The following is a 23,155-nucleotide window of genomic DNA, read 5'->3' on the forward strand; positions in this document are numbered from 1 at the left end:
GCATGATCTTGCTCTTTAAGAGCCTTGACGCATCAAGCGCCTGGTGATTGATGTAGCACTCCGCGTACTTGTGTATGTTCTTGAGGGTTTCGTACGATTGTATAGATATGCTCATGATCAACATGGGTCCCTTGCTAGTCATCGCATCGTACTGTTGCTTGCAGAAGGCTCTTGTTTGATGTTGCTGCTCGTATACTGTGCTCAGGATTCGCGATCTGAATCGGTCGCTCTACATCGAGCTGTTCCAAGCTTACAACCGTGGCGTTTCCAGTATAGTACCCTGAGTCTACGGTGGGAAGGCCCAGGATCTGGCCGCTATTAGGGTCTCGCACTGCGATGAAGGCCCCTGATGGGCCCCGTTCTCGCTTCGACAATATTTGTGTCCGTACGAACGTGTATATGATAGGCAAGCAGGTGCAGACTATGCCTAGCCACATCTCAACCAGTCTGCCATCGTTAGCAATGGTTGATGATTTGAAGTATAGGAGTAGATACATACAACCAAATAAAATTGGCTACCAAACCCCATGTGGCGTCTGTGGGCACAATCTTCATTCCATGGACAACTTGCTCAACTCGAATGAGGCTGACCACGCACACACTAGATTTCGTTAAGACGCATGATGAAACGTGTCAAGTGCTTTACTCACAAGGAAGCTGTCATTAGCAGCAGTGCTGCTCCAATCTTCCGACGCAAAGGAAGTTGCAGCTTGTGTAGTATAAAAACAGGCAGTACAAGCAAAACCAGACCGGTGGCTGCATTGATACATGCCGTAGCGAGGAAATAAGAGTTAAGGTTGATGCAGTCCCCAGTCGTGATGGAGAAATCCCAATATTTCTCGATCGGCTGGCAGACCCATGCAAAGCCAAGTGCGTTGAGCATACCATTCACGACCGAGACACACATAACAAGGTAGACAGTAAGACGGAAACTAGCCTTGAAGGGGGACACTCTCAAGTAAAACAGGCATAGCGAGACTTTTGTGAGCATAGTCGCAAAATTGGATAGTATAGGTCCTGCTATGTCGCCGATCTTATTTTAATCGGTCAGTACAGTATACACATTGAAGCTGCCGCTTTTTCGAAGGGAAGAGTGCTTTACCTTCATCAATGCGTAGAACTTATCAGCTGGGCAGTCCCAGATATGAATACCAAGGCAGTTTGTTGTTTCTGGACACTGTCAATAACCTCAATGCACAGTAGTATATTCACTACTCACGGTAGCACACGTAGACTGAAAAGCCCAGAGCAAATGTCTATCGAACTTCAGCAAAGGCGCAGGTTGTAAGGAATATCCGTTATGTACCGTTGCCAGCATGATAGAATCTACGTGAGTCAGTATGGGGTGCTGTTTTCGATCAAGCAATACTTGCAGTCATCCCATCCAAAGTTGCGCAGTATGCGGTGCTTCGTGTACAACCTAACGAGACAGATAGGTATAGTGATCACGGCGCCGAGCACAGAGACAACGATAACACGATGCGCGATCGACTCTGGATCGTTGAAGTTCGAGACAACACCTGGGGGAGGGGGCATCGCTCCAACCATGCTGCTATCTGAACGCATGTCAGGGTGCGATGAGCGGTGTTCGGTCCACCCTCAGACAGTGATGAGAGGAAGGCCTAAAGCATAGTGATAAGGAGGCGAGTGGCCATTGCTCATGATTCTTTGTCCTGCTACCATGGGCGGCTGGCCCTGTACCGGTAGATCTTGAGACGGCGCGACAGGTTCTAGCCCCGAATGCCATATGTGCGGGAAAGGGGCCCCGAGCCGCGCCGTGCTCGCGCACACCAATGGTTCACTCACTCGGCGAAATAATCGGTCCGTCTACATTCCAATTTTTCACCGAAACCAGTGCATGAACGCCTCATCGTAAGAGCTCCAATCTGATGCTGTCGATCATCTGCAAGTCCGCGACAGCAATCGCGCCCACGTCTGGGATCGACCCATATTTCGCTAGTTGTTAATTCGATGCCAGTGTGTATCTAATTGTCGTCTTTATGAACTTACATCATCCGGCACGCAAACGACAGCCCTGGGTTCTTTTGCGGTCCTGCAATCTTGCGAACGACTTCAGTCTGCAACACAACACCTTACGCATCGCACACCAGCTCTATGTTGGCCATTGAGGTCGCAACTAAGACATTATTCGCTAGTAAATCATTGACTAGTCAGTAAAAAGTCTGTAACGAAACTCAGGGCACCCCATATCTCATAAATTCCCGAGGACGAATCTTTGTACTTCCCTGATCCGGCTGCTAGAAATGCCCTGGTGTTGCGGGACTTTTGTGAATACTTCGTAGATAGGCTAACTGTCCGCCAACACATGAGATTAGCCCACACAAGTCATGGACATTGACAACGACAAATGCTCTGCGGATGCTTTTTTTGGCGATTAAAATCGCAACATTTTCGTTCTCTACACGCTCCGAGGTCACAAGAGGTCGCAAGAGCTATGGTTCGAGCTGGAATGTCGTTCTGGTTATCATCAGCTGCAGATCGGCTGAGAGGATTATCAGGGTACTGTTGAGAACCATGCAATAATTCGGCGGCTATCGGCCGTAAGGCACCGCAGGACTCGGAAGTCATCATGCATCCTTCAAGCATAAAGGCGAAGAATGTTCTCATCTTTGTTCACTGTTGTTCTTCCTAGTCATTTTGCCTTGGTAGTATTTAGTAATTATACACTTTCTAATTTAGCTGCCAGTTGGAATCTTTGTATTCCAAGTGAACAGAGTGTGTAGGTCAAAGGAACCACTAGTCGTGAGTGTGACAGTCATTCTAGAACGATTGAGGCAAGTGGACCATACGCAGACGCGACTCCACCGTGAATGATGCCGTGCACGTACGCATCACCCAGAAATTGGTATCAACCACAACTTGTCGGTCAAAGGAAAACGGGCGATTAAGCACCATGGAGAACCCAGACCTCGTCCAATGGCACAACAGAGGCTTTTGTCAGTCCCAGCGTGAGATGACGAAGCCGGGCCATGGTTGTGTCCATCAGGGGAAGGTAAACAGAGACAATCGAACTGTCCAGTGCTTCCCTAATCGATGCGTCCGAGCTTTCTTCAAGCGATGCAGAGGCTAAGGTACAAGACTTGGCTGTATCGTCTTGTGGTTGTGACGTGGGTCAAGCTGGTCCTCTAGTCCTGGTGAAGTGCTTACGCCCGCAGAACTGGTATCTCGCCATGTATCCGGGCTCTCCAAAAGGGCTCTAAGTTGTGCCAAATCTGGAAGAAGCGTTTTGTTTAAGGATTCCAGGACTATAAGCGCCTCTGAACATGGCACTAGCTTTTCGACGTAGTCATGTAGTTCCTTTTTACCCAGCGCAATTCGCTCTTGGGTGACGTTTCTTTCCAGATGACGATTTATTGTAGCTATCGGAAGCCAGTTGACAAACTCAGGAAACAGTGCGCCTGTTTCGACTCCCACGGGACTCACGCCCTGGAGCTGGTCAACAATGATGGTCCGCCAGAGGATCTCGACTCAGGACTGATGGCTGTTCACAGTTAATCTCTGCTTATACTGATACAATGTGGGTTCGAGCTACTAGCTTGGGCGTATTTTGGCGATGTTTCGGTAAGTCAAGCTTCAATGCCAGAGCGCACATATCTGCAATCCCGAAATCCAGCCGATCCACATCATTGGGTTAAGTTGCATGTGCAGGACTGCAACCGATGCTAGTGCTCTGACCACAACATCTACACGGGTCTCTGCAACGCAGAGCCTCATGTTAGGTAGGAGCTCAAATGTTGGTTGATGGCTCCAAGTAGGTCCGGACAGTAACGTGTTTTTTCCACCTCCAACCACGACTCCGAGAGCTTTCTGTTGGACGAGTAATCCGGAAACCAAGACGGAAGTGTTGCTGCAGTAGGTCCAGCGCTTACGAGAGAAAGTATAGCGAGCTCGAACCTTGCCTGCATCACGGAGTAGGTTAATTTCACGAACGCCTGTTCAACCTATTTCGTATAATCGGATACAATCCTGGATACGCTGCCTCCTTGCAACTCGGAGACAATTTCCAGAAGGGCGTAGAGCTTACCTCGTGGATAAGTCGCTGTTAGCGAGTGGCTTGCAGTAATGACAGAAAGAAAGTCCGGCGGCTTACCGCTCGCAACCTTCTCCTGGCAGTGGCCAGTACAGGTTTCTGTATCGAGTTGAAAACCCTCTCTGTTACAGCAGTCGATGCGAAATCCGGGAACCTTTTTGCTGCAGCAAATGCTGATTTAGCGAAGCTGTAGTCTCGACCATTTACACACTCGACGTTTGCGGCGTGCAGGAGCAGTTGATAGTTGAAGCATAGGTCACCCAATAGCACTCCAATGCGAGGTGACAGGACACGTTCTTGTAGCACCCACATTCTGAAGAAACAGTTCCGGGACATGATCGCTAGAAAGGCAACCTGCTCTTCTGTGTCCAGGTCTTTCAGTCCCTTGTATCCTTGGTTGGGTGAAGGTACGTGATCGGTTGATGTTGACACCTCAACTCCTGCATTTTGGGCCACTTTGCCAAGATACGGCTGGGCGCCTGCTATATATTCATATGACTCTCCTAGCCACACAATGGTGTGGCTCGCTTGCGTACAGATCTTACCCATCAAGGAGACTTGTTGAGAGCGTTCACGCAGATCTTCCTGACTGATGCTTTGTGCATCAATCCAGAAATAGGCAGTCGCTCCATAGGCTCTTTCTAAGAGTGTCTTTGAATTCGGTTCTTTGTAGCTATCAAACATTTCTTCTCCATGTGTGCGCCATGACTGGAATTGTCGTATCCGCCGCAGTGCGTCCCGGAGATCGCGCGAGGCAAGGATAATCCGATCTCGACAGAGAACTGGGTAGCAACGAAAGACTTTGGTAGAGATGTTCGTGCAAGGATCGGTGTTTGGGCTCGGGTCTCCACAGGTGTATGAAAGCGCAGTGTAAGGAGGATCTGTGCTGAGTGGTGAAGAGATTAAGTTTATCTTGAGCTCTTCATGAATGTCGCTTACATCTATGGCTTTTTCGATGGAGACAAGACGTATCCAGCTATCTTGCAGGGGGTGATAATCAAAGTATGGTGAATCTCTCTTCGATTTGAAATTCTTCATCCTAATTCATGTCCAAACTGACTTACCATTCTGGTATTCGAGGCTGTTCGACCTGTTATTGAAAGACGAATCGCGTGGTGTAAGCGGCACTATCTTATAGAGTTCAAATTAGGCCAGAGAATAGAGCAGCTAATCATAGACGTCAAAGCGGACATAACACAGACGGAAAGCCTTTGTGTTAAAACAAAACCCGCTTCATCTCCTAATAAGATCAAAAGTATCTCACCTACAACCCAAGCGTCGAACTAATCCCCTCTGTCAAATTCGCCAAGATATTACTTCCACCCACAACCGCAACCAGGACATCTTTATAGCTGTCGGCGAGAATCTTTGCACCCTCGGGAATAGGCTCAGGACTGCTACCGTACAGCTGCACCACCATATTACCCACACTCGCTAGGGTGATAGGCGCCTTACTTGGCCTCCAGCCGAGGTTGTACGGCAACTGCTCCTTCTCGAACAGGCTGCGCACGTAGTCGATATTAGCCATGCCGCTAACCGGGTCGCTCATAGCTTGGAGGTAAAGAGCGTTTTCACCATACGAAAGGATGGCTTCGCGGACGCCGTATGTGAAGTCCGGGTTCTTGGTCAAGCTGTCGTTGTAACGAGCGAACTTGGCCTTGCTGGCCGTTGGCACGTCGGTGACAGTCTTGCCATTGAAGAAGGCAATGTACTGTTGCCAATTAGGGTTGTAGAATGGCTGGTCGTTGCCAAGAGCGGCGTCCTGACGGGATATAGACGCGTCATGCTCGATGGGAAAGTTGTGCATGTTCAGGTCGTCTAGGTCGAAGGAGCCCCCGAGCGGATTAGGCGAGGAGAGAAGACCGGCGCCGCCGATGGCAACTGTGAAGTCGGCGCCAATATTTAGGCCTTCTGCAAGGCCCTTGATCAGGACGGGGATAGTGTTGCCCTTGCCATTGTGCGGGATAAAGTTGTGGTTTGCGAGGGTGTTTAGAGCAGGACATGGAGAGCGGACTGCACCACATTGTTAGCATTGGCAATCGGTAGTATACAAACGCACTCACCATCACCAGACCCTGCAGGCTTGAAGTTGGTGAACCGAGGATCATTTGCAGGGGCCGGGCCAAGTGATTTGAGCAGAGCGCCAATGCCGAGCGGCAGGCCGAGCATCGAGCCGCCCTGGGGATGCGCAGCAACGGTGGCTACCAAAACACCAGCTGCAATGGTAAGACGCATACTGAATACGAAGTGTAGATATCGCGAGGTCACGGAGAAAGAGTAGGCGTAGAAGGCCAAATTGGGGGCAGAGCAGCCTTTTGACCCAATAACGGCCATGACAATCCGATGACTACATCTTGTAATTTCGATGCTGCTAAGATCGCACAGTTACCTCGGAGTTTTTTGTTCTTCTTTCAGTAGGGCTGCTACGGACAGGAACAGGAGTGATGGGCGATAATCGACGTAGATGGCGTGTGGTTAGCTCCGGGTAGACTCAGATCCGGCCCAAAGTGGACAAGCCGATCTACTGGTAATAGCAGAGCGTGGGAAGGCGGGGTCGAAGCAGAAGGGTAAGAAAGATAGTGATTGGTACTCAATGTAAACTCGCCTTTCCATTCCACCAGTACATGCCTGTCTCTCTAAATTCCCGTTTTCGTCTGGGCAGTGCGAAACTGCAGATTGGCCTCGCTCTAGAGATCGTCTGATTCGCCATTCGAAGACACATGCGGGAGGAGCTTGGCTGTGAGGTTCTCCAATGTATATACCTTGACATCTGCGCTTCAATCTACTAGGCATAAAGCCAGGTCACGCCAAACTCTGTTGGTATATTGTCGCGATTGCGCAAGAGGTATTCCAGGTCATCAGCTTCTATCTCTGCATACAGCCCAATGAAAACTTCCCTTAAACTGCAAGGACCGGGCGTTTTGTCGTATGCCATTTACACTGCTCCGGGCCATGGGTATTCATTACCGCCACCGCAATCCTCGACGATCAACTGCAAGGTAGCTTTGCAGAACTCTGTTTCTTCCAAGTGCAGGCCAACGGTGTATGCATCGACGAGATCCTCCATCCAGTCGCCATCGTGGTCCACAGTCTCTGCCAGGAACCTGCCGCGATACAGCCGCTCAATGTAGATGTCCAAGCCGCGTCCGCTCACAGTTGGCAAATATCTGGTGAAGCTCGATGATCTTGTAGTCCAGTTGTGTCGACAAAGTGGGCATTTTGCGGTACCAGGCGCCGCCTGCTGAGTTCACTCTTGCAGACAGGAGGAATGGAAGTTTCCGCCGCACAAAGTACTACAGTAGATCAAGTCTTCGGTGTGTGGCAGAAGCTCCCCGTGGCAGATAGGACAGTCGCCTTCAACGACCTGTCGTTTTGGCTGGAGGAGCTTGCGAAAGAAAGGAGAGCTCTTGCAGATTACGTCTTCGTGTAGTGTGAAACCCTTCTTTTGCGGGCCAACTCTAACATGCACCGTTCTCCAACCAAGACTGTTTGAGTGTAAGTAACAGTCTCCGAGTCCTTGATTTGGCTGACACACTGAACTCCATGCTTCTTGCGAACGCTGACGCTCGGCAACTTTGGCATATCGGGGAGGAAGAAGCTCAACTCTTGTGTTTGTAGCACAATGAGCGTACTTCTACGATATTGCCTGCTCAAAATCAGCAACCGCTACCATGTTACGAGGTAAAGAACAACCTTCGGCGTGCGACGGGGCAACCAACGGTAGTTGTACGAGATACAACGAAGATGATATTTCATAAGGACTCACCTTGTTCACACACAGCCTCCCTCACCTCTTGTTAGCAGCAAGAAGAGGCGAAGCGAGAGAGCGAAGCATATCGGCTTGAGGCAACACCTAACTGAGTGCGTGTGCAAATGAGAGAGGGAGAGGAAAGGAGAGAAAAAAAAGAGAGAGAGAGAGAGAAAAAAAAGAGAGAGAGAGAAAAAAAGAGAGAGAGAGAGAGAGAAAAAGGAGAGAGAGAGAGAGAGAAAAAGAGAGAGAGAGAGAGAGAAAAAAGAGAGAGAGAGAGAGAGAAAAAAGAGAGAGAGAGAGAGAGAGAAAAAAGAGAGAAGACAGCAGCAAGCCAACAAACCCAACACAAGCACGACACACACCAACACCAATCTCCGCCCACCGCACCTCAAAAGCCCGCCGCAGCCTCAATGCCACTTACTGAGACAGTGCGCACACCCAGAACAGTGCTTACAGCGATACCTGATGCCTATATACTATTCTCACCCTTCAAGGTACTTGGGAAGAGTTGTAAGCAGAATTATCAAACAACACTGACCCCCGATTTTGTTTAGTCTGAGGCCTCTTTTGTTAGGCTCTCAGCCTCAGACTGTCAGCCTCATGCATGTGGATGCGTCTACCTCTGACCTGTGATAGCAATAAGTAGTGTTCTGGCCACAGGCTCACTATCTGAGTGAGCATTGTTACCTTTTTGAGGCATGCTTGGCATGGTGGGCAGAGCCGTGTCTTGACAGCTTTGGGTCAACCAACTGCCTAGATGGGCTTAACCGCTACTAGATTGGATAAGCGGCACATCAGGAAGTGTGTTGTTTTGTTCGTTGACAATTCTGGTAGTGAGCGACCAAGACATGCAAGGCACGAGGGTCAAGGATGTCGGGCCGGGCAATTGAGAGAAGATCATCAGCAACGCAACGCTCGAGGGACATGAGCGATTGCCGGATAAATGTTAGAATGTGTAAGGGGGTAAGTATATACATATAAGGAAAAACAGACTCTATAAACACCATATTAGAACAAGCTAAGCTAAAGAAGATAGATAGTGTATGCAATAACAGGTGTTAGCAGATACTTAGGCAGCGTAAATAAAAGCATGCTTTAGCTGCTTAAACACTATAATAGTAAGACACTACTAAATCTAGGTTATTAGTAGTGTAACGCTTAAGGGCTATAAGTAATTGCTAGATAATTGTTAGAATGTGTAAGGGGGGAAGTACGTGTGTGTATAAGAAGAAACAGACTAAACAGTTGCTATGTTATAATAAGCTAAGCTAAAGAAGATGGATAGTGTATGCAATAACAGGTATTAGCAGATGCCTAAACAGCCTAAACAAGAGTAGGTTTTAGCTGCTTTGACACTTCAATACTAAGACGCTGCTATATCTAGTGCGCACACCGGCCTATGCAGGTCGTCTGAAAGGATGCGCCTCGGTGTTCAACACCCACTCATCCAAGCTGACCAGCGACTCATCCGCAAACAGCAGGTAAAAGTACTTGAGCGTCTCCGCGAGCCAGAAGCTCTCCATGCTATCGTTTAGCTCCGGGGTCGTCTTGGTCACATCGTCGATGGCGCTGTTGCCGAATTCTGTCGTCGTGGCTTTGATGACGGCTTCGAACATGCGCCAGCCCGCTTCTCGCCAGTGCGCCTCGCCAGTGATACGGTACATGTACCATACGCTTTCGATGGCTTCAGGTCTGTCACGTCATGTCAGTATGTTGGCCGTTCTCAGTTGATTCAGGGAAATGACAATGCATACCGTAGGATATAGTTCTTGCTCCCAATCCTAACCACACCTTCGGGCAGGCGTTCTTCCTCGATGCGGTTCTTGACGTACTCCTTGTGCGTGAACGGCACGACAGGCGAGTACAAGTATGGGAAAGCAGGCATCGTGCGACTCGGCTCTGCGAGTTCGGGAATGGCGGGAGAAGGTTGCACACGTGTGGGTGGGCCTTCGCCCTCCTCAGACTCACCGCCCATGACTGACTCGTGGTTCTGATTCAGAGGTACGGCGGGAGATCTGACGGCAGCTGGAGGCGAGGGATTCGCAGGTCTAGCTGGCACGCCTGGTGTGTCTTCGATGTTAACATGTGTAGCGTCGTCCAAAAGATCTATCATTTGGCGCTTGTCGAGGGTGTCTGCGTAGACGTAGGAAGGTATTGGAGTTGGCAGTGCCGCGACGATAGGATTCTCGATTGGGGCAGGTGCAGCAGTATACAATGCCATCTGTTCCTCGTACCACGACGAAGCGGAAACAAGCTGAATCTGATACTGCTGCAGCTGCTCCTGATAGTTTTCCAGACGCCAGTCCGAGCGGGGGTCGAGCAGTTCGTGATACAATGTCTCATTCCAGGGACACTCTTTCCTACTATCGCACAGTACGGCGTCGTAAGCTTCAGGCATGATGCCTGTTACCGTCATGTCGTAGCCGTATATACAGCCATCTGTAAGCTTCTTCGCAATCTCGAGGTCTTCCGGACGGTCGAAGAGTTTGGCGCCCATGCCAAACATACCGCCGGCGAAACATGTCAGATGCGCGTTCTCGGGTTGGAGGTCGCCTACGAGCGGTTCGTCTTTGGAGGAATGCACGTTGAACTTGCCGGAATAAAGGACGTCGTTACCTTGGGGAAGCATAGGGCGGAAGATCAGATGCTCTTTGACAACATCCATGGACCATTCGTACATTGTGCGATACTTTTCGATCTGGCCACCGAGAAGCAGCCACTGCTTGGGAAGATACTCGTATGTGGAGTCAGACATACCGCCAAGCGTGTACTCCTCGCTGCCGTAGTCTAACGTTGAAGCGAAACCTTGCGGACTGCACGTGGGGGCTGCAGGTACGGCTGGGCCAGTTGACGAAGCCGCATCAAACTGAATCCTATCCGTGTTGCCTTTTTGGAGCGCAAGCAAGTCAGCTTCCAAGTCACTCGCCTTCTTCGGTGGGGTCCTCGAATCCAGATCCAGCTGTCGCCGCCCCAAAGCAGACAGTGCGGACATCTTAGCACCCGACCCAAGTGCTGCAAGCATTGGATCCTCCAAGCCCTCTTTTGGTGGTACCCATGTTGGGTTTACCCCGTTTGGTGTGAGCACGATGGGATCTGGCAGGTCGAGCGGGATCATCTTCTTGCCGTCTGGCGAAAGGTGCTCGGTCGGTGTAGGCGTGGGCACAGGCGTCGGTGACTCGACCTCTGCTGTGGGAACGTCTTCCAGGGGAACGTTCAAAGGTACCTGCGCCGGCACATCAATAGCCACCATCTTGCAGCCTGAGGCGTCAAGGTAGATCGGCCACATGCCCGGCAATCTAGTGTTGTTTTGAAACTCCTCGAGATGATCGGTAATGCGCGCAACTGCGTCATAGTACTTGTTGTCCCCAGTGAGCTGCGCCAGCCTGGTGAACTCCATGGACAGCGATCCGATTTCAGCCAGGACCACGCGACTGCTCGCGCGGTGAGCATTGGCTGCAAACTGCGATCTCCAATAGTAATACGTCTCGGGCATGCGGTTCGGCGTGTCAAACGCGCTGTACAGAAGCTCGGCAAGCTCCACGGCCTTGTCGAGGAGAATTTCGTACTGCTTCCCACTGACGTCGTACGCTGCCAGCAGCCCGCCGAGATAGCGGATTGTCGTCTCGAACAGCGGAATGTCGGCGCGCGAGGTCGTCGTGAAGTCGATTGTGGCAACGGCCTTGACTGCATCTGCAAACTCCTCTTTCAGCCCCATGATCCATAGTGTGTCCAGCGCATCCACCAGTGTCGCACGCCAGCCGGCGAACGGGTCTTTGAATTCACCAGAGACGGGCTTGAGCTCATCATGCTCCCAGGCAAGCTCTCTGTAGCCCTTCCAGGACTTCTTGAACACGTTCCTGATTGCGTCGAGTTTTGCGCTTCTCTCTGCTCGCGCCGCAGGCGATTCGGGCTTGAAGTCGAATTGTATCCTCTTGATCGGTTTCGACGTGCCAGCTGGGAGCTTGATCATTGACTGCGAGGGGACGGGGAAGTTCTCAGGCAGTTTCGACCAATGCACCGGTTCGACGCTCATCGATTCTGGCTGGATGGCGTTGGCCGGCTGGCCGTGTGGCTGTCCCGGTGCAGGGACAGGGACCGTTGGAAGGTGCTGCTGCGGCAGCTTTGGTATCGCGACGGGACTCGACGCGGGCGCTGCCGACGACGACTTCCTGCCAGCAGGAGGGTTCAGGGGCGCGGCGGGCGGTGGCGGTGGCGTTGGCAGTGGCGGTGGCGGCGGCGGTGTTTGCAAGGGCGTCTTCTTCGTCGCGGCGGGCACGTCGACCTCGAACTTGCGCGTCTCCTGCGCGACAAGGTTGGGCTTGTGCATGAACTGCACGGCGTCTTCAGCTGCATCCTCTAGCCGGCCAGCCGCACTCGACGCAGCTTCCCGCCACGTTGCACCTGACGTGCTGAACCTGTAGAGCGCGAAGACGGTAATGACAGCAAAGACGAGGAACACGCGATATCTCCGCATGCGGAACATATCTGCGCTCCGAACGGCGCAGCGCGCGTTGGGGCCTGAGGCGGGAGAGTGTCGGCCGCTGTAGGGGGCGTTGTGGAGGTCGTGGACGGAGCAGTGCCGTGGAAACGCGCACTCGTCGTGCGTCTCGTGGTCGCAAAGGGCGGCGGCGTGGTGTTACTATCACCTACAGAACAAAAGGGCGCTGGCAAGGAACGGCGATGTTTCAGACGGTGCTCACAGTTGCGCAGTTCGGCGCTGCCATCCGTGCAGCTGAACAAGGAAGGAACGGAGACGAAGGCGAAAAAGAACCAAGACGAAGAAGACAGCGTGACGGCAACACCAGTCCGCTGGGCATCAGATGGAGAGGCACACAGGAGAGCGTCCCAGCTGGCGTTCACGGCCTTGGCTTTCCGAGAGGATCCAAGTCAGGATGCACGACCCACTGAAGATCGCCGCGGGCATTGGCGCAGGCGTGGCAGTGGCTTGAATCCTCGGGGCGCTCGACGCTGTCCGATGGAGACCTGGTTGGAGCATGGCTCGCTGTTTCATGACGGTCTGTAGCGGCCAGCGATGGCCCCATTCACATTCTTCTCGCCTTGTCAAGCTTCTCGACTTGTCAAGGTACAAGTGGCATTCCAGCCTGCCGCGGCACAAGTGAGAGATCCCCGCCCGCTCCCTGGACTGGATTGCAATGTGGAGCTCCCGGTTTTAAGCTTAAGCCTTAAACTAGATGGGCGGCTAGCCAGGATAATAGGGGTTACCAGACATCAAAGGGAACCACTCGACGCAAGCGTGCGTGATTGCAAACAGTCACTGGTGTTTATGAACAGAGCATTGGCGAAGAGGCTGTCAGGCTATTTCGACCTGGTCAGACAGTCACTGGTGTTTATAAACAGAACATTGTAAAGAGGCTGTTAGTAGATTTTAACCTAGTTGGACAGTTACTAGTGTTTATAAACAGAACATTGGCAAAAGGCTGTCAGTGTAATTCGACCTGGTCAGACGGTCATTAGTGTTTATAAACAGAACATTGTAAAGAGGCTGTTAGTGTAATTTGACCTGGTTAGACAGTTATTAGTGTTTATAAACAGAACATTGTAAAGAGGCTGTTGGTATATTTCAACCTAGTTAGACAGTTACTAGTGTTTATAAACAGAACATGGGTTGTACTGATACGGCAACGTGATCTGCGCCCTGCTCACTCCTGCTTGTCCTCCCGAGGCGGCAGCATAACCACGTACTCGCGCTCGCTCCCTGCAAACTTCAGCATGTCCTTGTCCCTCAGCTCGAAGTAGCGACTGGCCTCGACGTCTTTTCCGTTGAGCTCCGTCCCGTTACTGCTCTCCAGGTCGATGACATACGGCTTGACCCTCCCCTTGGTACTCCGGACTCCAAACTCGTCCTCCACAACCTTCTGGATGTAGCGGAACTGTATGGCTGCGTGCTGTCCGCTCGAGCTGGGGTGCTCAAGCACATAGTCCACGACCTCGTGCGAGCGACCCAGAAGCCAACAACTCTTCTGCCAAAGCTCAATCGTGTCGATGACGTCGTCGCCTTTGAACACGAACATGCGCCAGGGCTGTGAAGGCGGTGGTTTCCGCGCCTCCGCAGGCTCGTGGTATTTGAGCGAGATCTTGGTGCCTTGGACTCGATTGGCGTGTTTGGCTAGCGCGCCGGTGGCTTTGAAATTCGGCTTTTCCTTGTTGACGGGTGCACCGCCATACTTGCTCGGTGCCTGTGCTGAGTTGTCGACGCCGCGGAAAGAGACCGCTTGATCAGGCAGAGGCTTCTTGTTGCGCTGGTGCGGAGATTGTGAACGTGACTTCGAACGGCTGCGGCGGCGACGCTTGAGTGGTGGAGATCTGGACGCGGACGGCGAGCGTGGACGATGTTTGCGCTCGCGAATAGCTAGAGGAGAGCGTGAACGTGAGCGCGAGCGTTTGCTTTCCCTCGGCTTGTCCCCGCGCCGTCGGTCTCGTGATCGTGAGCGTGAGCGTGAGCGTGAGCGATCGCGTCTGCTGTGCCTATCCCGCGAACGATGTCGTCTACGATCTCTGTCTGCACCCTTGTCTCTTGAGCGGTCACGCTTCTTTTCTACACATCTGTCCCTCGTCCTGTCCTTGGACCTGTCGCGCCGCCTGTCCCTGGAGCGATCCGCACGGCGGTCTCTCGATCCATCACGTTTCTTCTCTCGTGACTCTTCTCGGCGACTCCTGTACGGCTCAGGTGATCCATCTCGCTCGCGCCTGCTTGCGCTTGCTGCTGGCGAAGCATCCTTGGGCCTGCGATCCCTTGAGCCATCTGCGGGTTTCCTCTCCCGTGACCTGCTTCTCGGCCGATGCCCTGGTGTGGCCGAGGGTCCTTTTCCCACCGGCTCTGGCCCGTTGCCGGCAGCCTTCTCCGGCACCACGCGTGGTGGAGTGGGAACCTCGCCCCTGGCCAGCTGCTGGGTCAGCAGTTTCCTCTGGCTGAAAGGCGACAGCTCTCTTCCCATGATCAGACCGCTTCTTGAGGGCGACCGGAGTGCGCTGCAGCTTGGGGCGGTCCGGCCGTTTCAGATCGTGGACGTGGCCCAAGATGGATGTCGACTGCTATCACCTCGAGACGCGTGCGAGTGCGGAGGCCAATGGTCGCTCAGTGTAGCATTGCGCAGTCGAAATGGCGACCGAGTACATGCAAGCTTCTATAAAAAAAAGTGGCAGGGCGAGACGATGGTCAGTCGCAAAGTTTTGTGGCAGCCGTTGGCGGCTTCCAATGACGATCTAGGTATGCCAAGCTTCTGCGCTCCTTCCTGCCGCAGCCATCACAGTCACCACAGGGCAGGCGCTTCCCCTTCTGGCCCCCACGCGCCAATTCGTCGAACCTCTTTTTGTCTCGCGAACACGGTGTTCCAGCAGCAGGGAGAGGCGCTTGAATGGGTTGGCGCCGTGTGTTCCTCGCGTCTCACCCACCCGGACATCAGCCCCTAGCAAGATGGGCACGCCGAAACATGACAGCGGACATTTGCGCAGTAGCCAAACCGCCGCCACCGTACGGCGCAGTCGAAAGTTTCGAGGCTTCCTTAAGGGCATCTCACCCCAAACCCATTCGTCCTCTCCTGTCGTCGCCTTCTTCCGTATCCTTCATTCATTCTTGCAGTCTACTCTATTCACTATAATGTCTTAATTCTTCCTTGCACTGCGTTGTTGATAGCGCGCAAATACTACAATGAGCTCCAAACGACTGTTTTCTTGGCAGAAGCGGCAGTCTAATGCAGAGCCCTACTACAAGACGGGTGGTTTGCTGTCCATCGATGCCTTGGAGGGCGAGCCCAGCAATGCTCCAGAAGCAAAGGTACGGAGGGATGCCGACATGGCTGGTGGTGAGCTGGCCATGCGCAACTACGTGGTCGTGCATGGAAAGACGATCGTGGTCGTTGGCAGAGACATGCGCCGAGAAGCTGCAGGCTGCTTTGACGTTGTGACCGTGTATTCGCTGACTTGCTGCAAGGACACCCAAAAGGCACGGCGGCGCCCCTCCAACCTCACTATAATCCCTCCGGAGCATCAGCACTCCGCATCGAGCCCCCTGTCTTCTCCATACAATGTCCGCCGTGTCAGCTCGACGTCCAATCTCATGGCCATCTTCAATGATATGCTGCGCTCACCATCGTTTGGAGCTGCCGCCTGGCCGAGATCTGCTTCCGTACATAAGTCTCTCTCCACTCGACCACGCTCGAGTTCCGTGCCATCGTCCCCAGATCTGCCGGTCGAGTTACCTGGATCCCTTCTACAACAAAATCAGGGCTTCCCGTACTTTGAAAACCCATACTTTGAAACTCCAGACTTTGTGCTAAGTCGACCCACATCGCAAAACGTGCGACGAGGCACCCATCCCCCTGATAGATGTGCTGGAGACGAGGGAGATGTGTTCGATCTCTTACACTTGGTTCCTGAACCTTTAAATCATTCACGAAGTGTTCCAAGTTTGAACCCCGAGTATCAAGAGAGCGCAATGAAGTCTTCTCGTAGTGAGACTGTTCCCAATGCGAACGTCCTTAACAAGTCAAAACCGCACAGGGTGCATCATAGAAAGGCACTCAGCGACATCGAATGGCGCACACTCGCAGACACGACGACAAGCAATGATATCAACGTCGCAGAACCGTCTGCTTCAAAGCATGTCAACGCCAACTACAACTCGAACAAATTGCGCGTGAAGTCTGGCAAGCTGCCACAGCCATCGTCGATGATCCTTGAAGCAGCAGCCTCATTCAATATCTTGGAAGTACACGCAAGCCGTGGAGATGATGTGAGTACCGTGTGTTTCTTTATGGCAGAGTGTTCACTCGCCGAGTTGGTGGTTGCATAACGAAACGGTTTCAGATGACTCGCATCCATCTTACCAGCCTTAATGGGATGCTCTCTGCCTTATATAAATGGGCACTTCCGCTGCGATTGTCCAGCTCATGCGTTTCAGCCTTCTGAAGGTTGTTGTGTTCGTCTCGCCCCAGCGCGTGTGTCGTGAATGCCGAATTGGCTGCAAGGCTGCAGGAGCAAACAGAGTACAACTACTCGTGGCATTCCCTCTTTCGTCCTTCCAAGCTGCAGAGCCGCAAAAGCTTCCACTCACTTTACCGGGACTTTCACTTACTCGTGAACGACTGCTAAACGTGCACAGCTTGGCGTCATCTCAACTCCTACACCAACCAGAACGCGCAGCAAACACACCGGAGACTTGAAGGCCACTATTGCGACACAAGATCAGACGATTTCAACGTTGCAATCGCGATTCGGCAGTTTGAGGTTGTCGCACGAAGCTCACGTATCAAGCCTTGCAGACGCGCATGCTGCAGAGGTTGCGTCATTGCGAAACCACGCAAAGCTATTGGAAGAGCAACTGGCTCAACGCCCAGGCCTGCACCACGGTGAGTGTGATGGTACCTCCTTGCGTCGCCTTCACCTCGATTTTATTATTTTGTGATGGACGGATCCGCTAATTGGCGATCTGCGGAGTTGGTGTTGCCGCTATCCGCGAGCCATGGAGTTCTTTGTAGTTCGAGCCACTGGTACAAGTCACTACTGAAGTTTATCAGGCCCTAAGTTGCGGCTGGCAGTTCAGCGGGTGAACGGTTCGCGCATAGTTCTGGTCTAATCATGCAACAGACGTAACGATTTCAGCTGACGCGCATCTAGCCTCAGGCGACAACTTCCTGTTTCTTTTGGATACAACAGAATTCCCTTCAACTCTTAGCCGCGAAAGCTCGCAGTACACAGCAAATACCTCTCGCAGTTCAACTTTGTCGTTTCAAAGTGCCTCGGGGAAACATCAGAGATCACCCGAGGGGTTGCACAATATGGAGAGCTTGAAGCGCAAGCTGAGCACCACGCGTCGGCCACAGACTGCGGATCGCAACCTTCTACCCGAACTCAACCAATACAAGCAAAATAACGTCGCACTGGAAACACAAATCGGATCGTTGATGGCGAAATTGAACGAGTCCAAGAAAAGCGAGAAGGCGTTGAGGACAACCCTGCAGCATGTCGAACAAAAGTGTGCCGAAGCCGAGAGCAAGGCGCGCGAAGTACAGCAACTTGCGTCAAGTGCAGAGGCCCTACAGAACACCATTGATCACCTTGAATCTCGTCTCGAGATCGCGAACACCGAGAAGCTGGATGCACAGGAAGAGCTCTTCAACATGCGGGCATTGAAATCCCCCTTTGATGCCCAATTCTCTGGGCTACAATCACCCATACAGGATGCTCACGTCAGCATGGACACAGTCTTTTCCGCCGACACGCAACCAGATCGGCAGCGCGATTCAGCAGCGACGCTGTCTACTTTTGTCGCACACATCGAGCAGCTCCAGGACGAGGTCAGACAAAAGGACGCGTACATTTCCGACCTAAAAGAAGATACCACGTACTTGCATCAGATGCTGGATCATGTCAATCGACAATATGACGAGATCAATCTACAGTTGGAAATCCAGAATAAGCTACTTGGAAAGACAAAAGAGACAGACGAGCAAATCGAACAGCTGCGGGCTGCGATCATGAAGCGAGAGGCTGTCATTGGGGATAAGGAGAAGTCCATCCGAGCGATCGAAAGGCAATTAGAACATCACCAGCTCTTGTTGCAAGCGGAGATACGAAAACACGCTACCATGTCGCGACACCTTGGCGATGAGAGCAATCCACTGCCTGAGCTGACTGCCCTTGCTACAAAGAAAGATATCGACAGATGGATCCAGAAACTCAACCAGCGCTTGCAGAAGGCAAAATCGATGAGTCCAGCCAAAGAACCAGCGACAGCGGTCGAGGCGCACGTTGAAGATCTGCGTAACGAGATTGACTTTTATGTACGCGAGATTGTATATTACAAGTTGGATATCCGAGGGTATAAGAGCGACATCAAGAAGCTCAACAAGATTACGGCTCAACTAGGAAGTTATGGAAACAGGGCCAGTGACCTCGAATCCGAGACCTCGTCCCTACGACCGGCACCCACACCGAATCGGGCACGATTCTTGTCGACGACTCCAGAGCTGAAAAGTCCAGGCTATTCATCTCCCGCCTTGATTGGTTCCGCTCAAACAATTATAGGTCCAGCTTGTGCTCTGACACCGCCGCCATCGATGGCTACGGACAGTCCCAGTTCTTCTCCGATACTGCTCGCAAAGGACGTGTTGGACGATTACGAAGAAGCAGCCTCAAGAATCCCAGTGGTGCCACACATACCAACTCAAGTCACGATTGTCAATGTCACGCACAATACTCCCTCTGCTTCCGCGCCAGAGAGGCAAGACACTCAGCGCAGTATGGGTAACTCAACTGTCCACATGTACGCCTCTCCTAGAACACCGGGAGGTCCTGCAGTATCGACTCATGATGAGCATTCAGTAATGCTTGCTCATGCAATTGGTATCTCGGACCGCACACCACTGCAAAAGGTCAACTTGTCTCATGAGCCAGTTGTCCAAAGCAATCAGACTCCAATGACCGAATTGACGTTACCTATAATCTCAGACATCTACCGGCCAAACCTTGAGCGCGAAGTATCTGAAACATCCACTGTGCGTCCTGTCGTGCCGATATCAAGATTCTCAAGCGACCTGCCATTGAGTTCATCATCATCCAATCTCCACCCAAGCTCGCATTCACCTCTTGGCTTAGGGTCAAGTGCCACCAACTACACCCTACAGTCTCAATCATCATTGCGCCCGGAACGCGGAATCAGCACCACATCCAGTAACGGTATTCCCTTTGTCATCGCAATGGGTTCACCACACAATCCCGCGATCGCAGTAGCAGCGAAGAACAAGCCGCTCGCACGTCCACATAAATCTTCGACCACATCGCGAATAGGTGTCGGCGGCACCATGTCATCTTCTACCCCATTCTCCTCCCCCACAAGCATTGAAAGCTTCCCCTCTGCGCCAGCTAACTCGCCGATGGCGACGACAGGCCATAAAAGGAAGTCAAGCTTGAGTTTCAGGAAACAGGAAAATGACCGTCCGACAACACCAACGCATGCACGAAGTATTAGTGGCGGGAGCATTCGGACAGCGATAAGGTGGACAAGGGCCGCAAGTAGGGACAAGGAAAATGAAAAAGAGGTGCAGCTGAGGAAGGATAGCATCGGCATGCCGCAGTCACTTGATGGCTCGTTTGGAATCGATCAGTCGACCTTCACAAGAGTCGGTGAGTTCAGTGATAGCCTTGGAGACAGAGGCAATTAAGAAACTTGAGCCGGAAGGGCATTTTTAGGTGGTTGGTGTGGAAATTTTTTACTGAATCATTACTGTGCGCTTTGTGGCTTGGGAGTATAGACGTATACAGTTCAATCATGCAAGAGCCATAAAATATTCATCTTGGGTTTGCAATCTTCGTCGTTGGCTCTCAAAGCTGCAGCTTTGAACGGAAAGCTTTTCTGTACGCCGCATAATCATCGCTATATACTACTGCAATTCGTTTCCATTCACACTGCTAAAATCTACATGTTCTGCTCAGGACCTTCTACTTCTTATTCAACCGTCACCATGTCTTGCTTTCTGTGGCATCAATCGGCAGCGCGGCCTCCATACTAGGAACGTGTCTTGGAATGGCTACCTATCCGCTCTCTTACTAGAACGTCACGACAAGGTGTTCCCAAGCACGACTCACGCCACCCAGAGCTTTCAGTCGTTCGAGATCAAGCACTAACCGTACATTGGAAGAGGAGTCTGCATGTCTCAGCTACCTAGTAGGGTTTAGTACTTGCTCAATTTCAAATGCTTCTTGCCGCTCCTCCTAATCAACATCCTCGTCTTGTAGTAAACAAACGATCTTCTTTTGTCTCTAGCAACAAAGATCAGTCGACGCTTGTATGGCCTTGCTTCTCTGTATGCGTCAAGGTGTCGGCACCGGGAATTACAGCGTTACGCGAACTTGCGTATTACCGGTACCTATGCGCACACACATGGCAGTGCAATGACGAACCCGCCCATGCAGGGCGATTACCAACGGCGCCGATCATTGGATTAAAACGGATGGGCAGAGGGTCCAACGATCACGTCAGCTCGCTTGGTGATAGTCATCGTGCGACCTCGTCAGAGCAGCGGAATTCGAAAGGCGACAGACCTTAACTGTACTGCGCGTCTGATTTGTTTCGATAATTGAGCGGCTCGATTCAAGGGAGTGATGCATAAGGGAAAACCGAGTAGTGCCTGCGGGCGCTGTCGCTTGCGCCGTCTTAAGGTGAGTGTGTAGTCCTCTAGCTATCTGTATCTTTGTTCAGTAGGGGTTGGTTCTGGCCACTCAGATACAATGTCATGGAAATTTACTAATGTGAAGTGTCTCCCTAGTGCGATCGAGGTATGCCAGTATGTTCCCCATGCTTACGGGCCAGGATCGAGTGTTGTGAGTATCGAAAGCCCAATGATTTCACCTTCAGGGACCAGAGCGCTGTCGTAACTCTCAAGGCCCAGCGCCATGCGCGAGAAAACCGCAGGACTGATCTTTGCGCTGGTAAAAATCACATTGAGCATGCTCTATATGTCTCATCACCACAGCAAAGTCTTGCATACCCGATCAAAGAATTGGCAAAAAACTTCTTCTATGCGAACTATGTTGCCGCAGATTGTGGGGGTTGCATGTCCTTCCTAGTGCCTCTCACACGGAACCTCCGCCCTTCAGCTCTCGATGATGCCATGGGCGCTGTGGGACTGGCAGTGCTGTCTAACATTCACCTTCATCCCACGACAGGCTTTCAGGGAAGGGAATGTTACATCACAGCTTTATCTCAGACTAATCACGCCCTTCGTGATCCAGTCAACACAAAGAAGGATGAGGTCCTGGCGGCCGTAGTACTGCTGGCCATGTATGAAGTAAGCACACTGAGCACTAGCCGTCTATGCCAACACCCACTGATGAGCAGAACGTGACTTGTAACGATGCCTCGTCCTTGGATCGCTGGATAAGACATCTGGATGGCGCGACTAGGATTATCGAGATCCGTGGCGAGAAACAACTCGACACTAAAGAAGGTTTGGCGTTATTCGACTTTTTACGAGCGCAAATTGTACGCAACCCATCTGTCCTATTTCATATCATAGTTCAATGAAAGTTGAAACTGAACAATACTTACCCCTATCGCTAGTCGACCTGCATGCTCTTTCAAGAGCGATACAGCCCCACCATCATTCGTCGCCTTACAGAAGTTGCAAAGCAGCGCAGACCTAGAGGCGACCGGCTTGTTGACTGCCTTTCTGACGCTGTCACTCGGCTTGTTGATTTTGTCGCCACCTTGAAGAGAGGTCCTGTCTTGCAAACAGATGCGGTTGTACGCCAGGCAATGTCTCTTGATGCAGAATTCTCGTCTCTACTACTTGATATCCCTCCATTGTGGACGATTGCCACAGTCGAACTACCTCAACCAGATGGCGGTCGCACCGCGCAGGCTCTCTGGGGTAGTTACTACCACGTGTACCAAAGCGTAGCCGCAAGTGCCATGTGGAACAACTATCGCTCCGCCCGCCTACTGATCCACGAACTCGTATTCAATAAGACTAGAGACACTTTGTCTGTTAACGGTGCCTGTCAGAGCCAACCACGCGTTGTAATGAGTCAATGTCAACAGACCTCAGCACAACTCATCGACGGCATATTGGCCAGCGTCCCCTTTCACTTCGGCGCTATAGGTCTAGACAGACTGCACAGTACTGAAGATAAGGTGGCTCTGGGTTGCCCCATGATGCTGATATGGCCTTTGCTTGTCGCTGCGAATTCGGGATTCGCGTCAGAAAGCCATCGTAGATGGATTAGCTCCTGCCTTGGCAGAATTGGTCATACCACGGGTTTCAATCAAGCCTTGGCCATGGAGAAGCTCCTAAAAGAAGGTTCTGCTCTGCGATCATACTTGCCAGATAGCTCGTTCCGGCGGAGCGATGATAACTCCACTGTTTCAGCAGGTTTCTGCAAACCTGATTGACCCAGCCTCTATTATGGAGAAAATTTGATTTCAAGCCGGTGGAATGTTAGCTGCACAATGTGTAGATAAGCAGCGAGATATTATATCATTCTAATTACTCTTCGTCAGGCTTGGGTGTTAAATTTCAAGCTTCACCATTGCTGCTACTGTGAGTATGCAACATTCTCAAATCCTCTAAACACAATAGATCTATCCCAAGTTACTTAATTACAGAATCCTCCTGAACCTTGCCCGCCGCTGGGGTTAGACAGCCTTACTAACGCGATTTAGTGAATGGGCACCTCGACGATACTGGAGGCTGTCGGACTCACCAGTGTACACCGCTCTCTTTTCATCCTAGAATCCTCTTTCACTACAGTGATCTTGTTTGCGAGATTTGTTGGTGGACCGGGGCGTTATGACGCCCAGGATAGTGTACATAAATACCACCAAGAACTCTTCA

At 51.7% G+C, this 23,155-nt stretch overlaps 7 protein-coding genes across 7 annotated transcripts, besides 5 other annotated features; 1 reads left to right on the plus strand and 6 right to left on the minus strand.

Annotated features, from left to right (window-relative positions):
- Positions 1-134: 134 nt before the first annotated feature.
- On the minus strand, positions 135-1,566 carry EKO05_0009855 (uncharacterized protein; the record flags this gene model as incomplete). Its single annotated transcript, XM_059637629.1, has 7 exons — positions 135-447; positions 500-601; positions 651-1,033; positions 1,103-1,170; positions 1,220-1,256; positions 1,307-1,326; positions 1,374-1,566. The coding sequence occupies 7 exons, from the start codon at positions 1,564-1,566 to the stop codon at positions 135-137; spliced, it is 1,116 nt and encodes a 371-aa protein (XP_059493612.1).
- A 594-nt stretch (positions 1,567-2,160) lies between these two features.
- On the minus strand, positions 2,161-2,328 carry EKO05_0009856 (uncharacterized protein; the record flags this gene model as incomplete). Its single annotated transcript, XM_059637630.1, has 1 exon — positions 2,161-2,328. One exon carries the CDS (start codon positions 2,326-2,328, stop codon positions 2,161-2,163), a length of 168 nt encoding a protein of 55 aa, XP_059493613.1.
- A 1,735-nt stretch (positions 2,329-4,063) lies between these two features.
- EKO05_0009857 (uncharacterized protein) lies at positions 4,064-5,089 on the minus strand (the record flags this gene model as incomplete). The annotated part of the gene is made up of 1 exon (XM_059637631.1): positions 4,064-5,089. One exon carries the CDS (start codon positions 5,087-5,089, stop codon positions 4,064-4,066), a length of 1,026 nt encoding a protein of 341 aa, XP_059493614.1.
- A 226-nt stretch (positions 5,090-5,315) lies between these two features.
- Positions 5,316-6,385, minus strand: EKO05_0009858 (uncharacterized protein; the record flags this gene model as incomplete). Its single annotated transcript, XM_059637632.1, has 2 exons — positions 5,316-6,064; positions 6,115-6,385. The coding sequence occupies 2 exons, from the start codon at positions 6,383-6,385 to the stop codon at positions 5,316-5,318; spliced, it is 1,020 nt and encodes a 339-aa protein (XP_059493615.1).
- Positions 6,386-8,133: 1,748 nt separating this feature from the next.
- Positions 8,134-8,173: a tandem repeat.
- A 213-nt stretch (positions 8,174-8,386) lies between these two features.
- Positions 8,387-8,531: a dispersed repeat.
- A 668-nt stretch (positions 8,532-9,199) lies between these two features.
- EKO05_0009859 (Mannosyl-oligosaccharide 1,2-alpha-mannosidase) lies at positions 9,200-12,285 on the minus strand (the record flags this gene model as incomplete). The annotated part of the gene is made up of 2 exons (XM_038942651.1): positions 9,200-9,494; positions 9,557-12,285. 2 exons carry the CDS (start codon positions 12,283-12,285, stop codon positions 9,200-9,202), a joined length of 3,024 nt encoding a protein of 1,007 aa, XP_038795227.1.
- Positions 12,002-12,044: a tandem repeat.
- Positions 12,286-12,549: 264 nt separating the features above from the next.
- Positions 12,550-12,587: a tandem repeat.
- An 875-nt stretch (positions 12,588-13,462) lies between these two features.
- On the minus strand, positions 13,463-14,758 carry EKO05_0009860 (uncharacterized protein; the record flags this gene model as incomplete). The annotated part of the gene is made up of 1 exon (XM_038946946.1): positions 13,463-14,758. One exon carries the CDS (start codon positions 14,756-14,758, stop codon positions 13,463-13,465), a length of 1,296 nt encoding a protein of 431 aa, XP_038795228.1.
- Positions 14,241-14,272: a tandem repeat.
- Positions 14,759-15,471: 713 nt separating the features above from the next.
- EKO05_0009861 (uncharacterized protein) lies at positions 15,472-19,984 on the plus strand (the record flags this gene model as incomplete). The annotated part of the gene is made up of 4 exons (XM_059637633.1): positions 15,472-15,597; positions 15,754-16,554; positions 16,924-17,170; positions 17,439-19,984. 4 exons carry the CDS (start codon positions 15,472-15,474, stop codon positions 19,982-19,984), a joined length of 3,720 nt encoding a protein of 1,239 aa, XP_059493616.1.
- Between the last annotated feature and the right edge of the window lie 3,171 nt (positions 19,985-23,155).

Source organism: Ascochyta rabiei, chromosome 17 (genome assembly GCF_004011695.2).
Source record: "Ascochyta rabiei chromosome 17, complete sequence".
Classification (NCBI taxonomy): Eukaryota; Fungi; Ascomycota; class Dothideomycetes; order Pleosporales; family Didymellaceae; genus Ascochyta; species Ascochyta rabiei.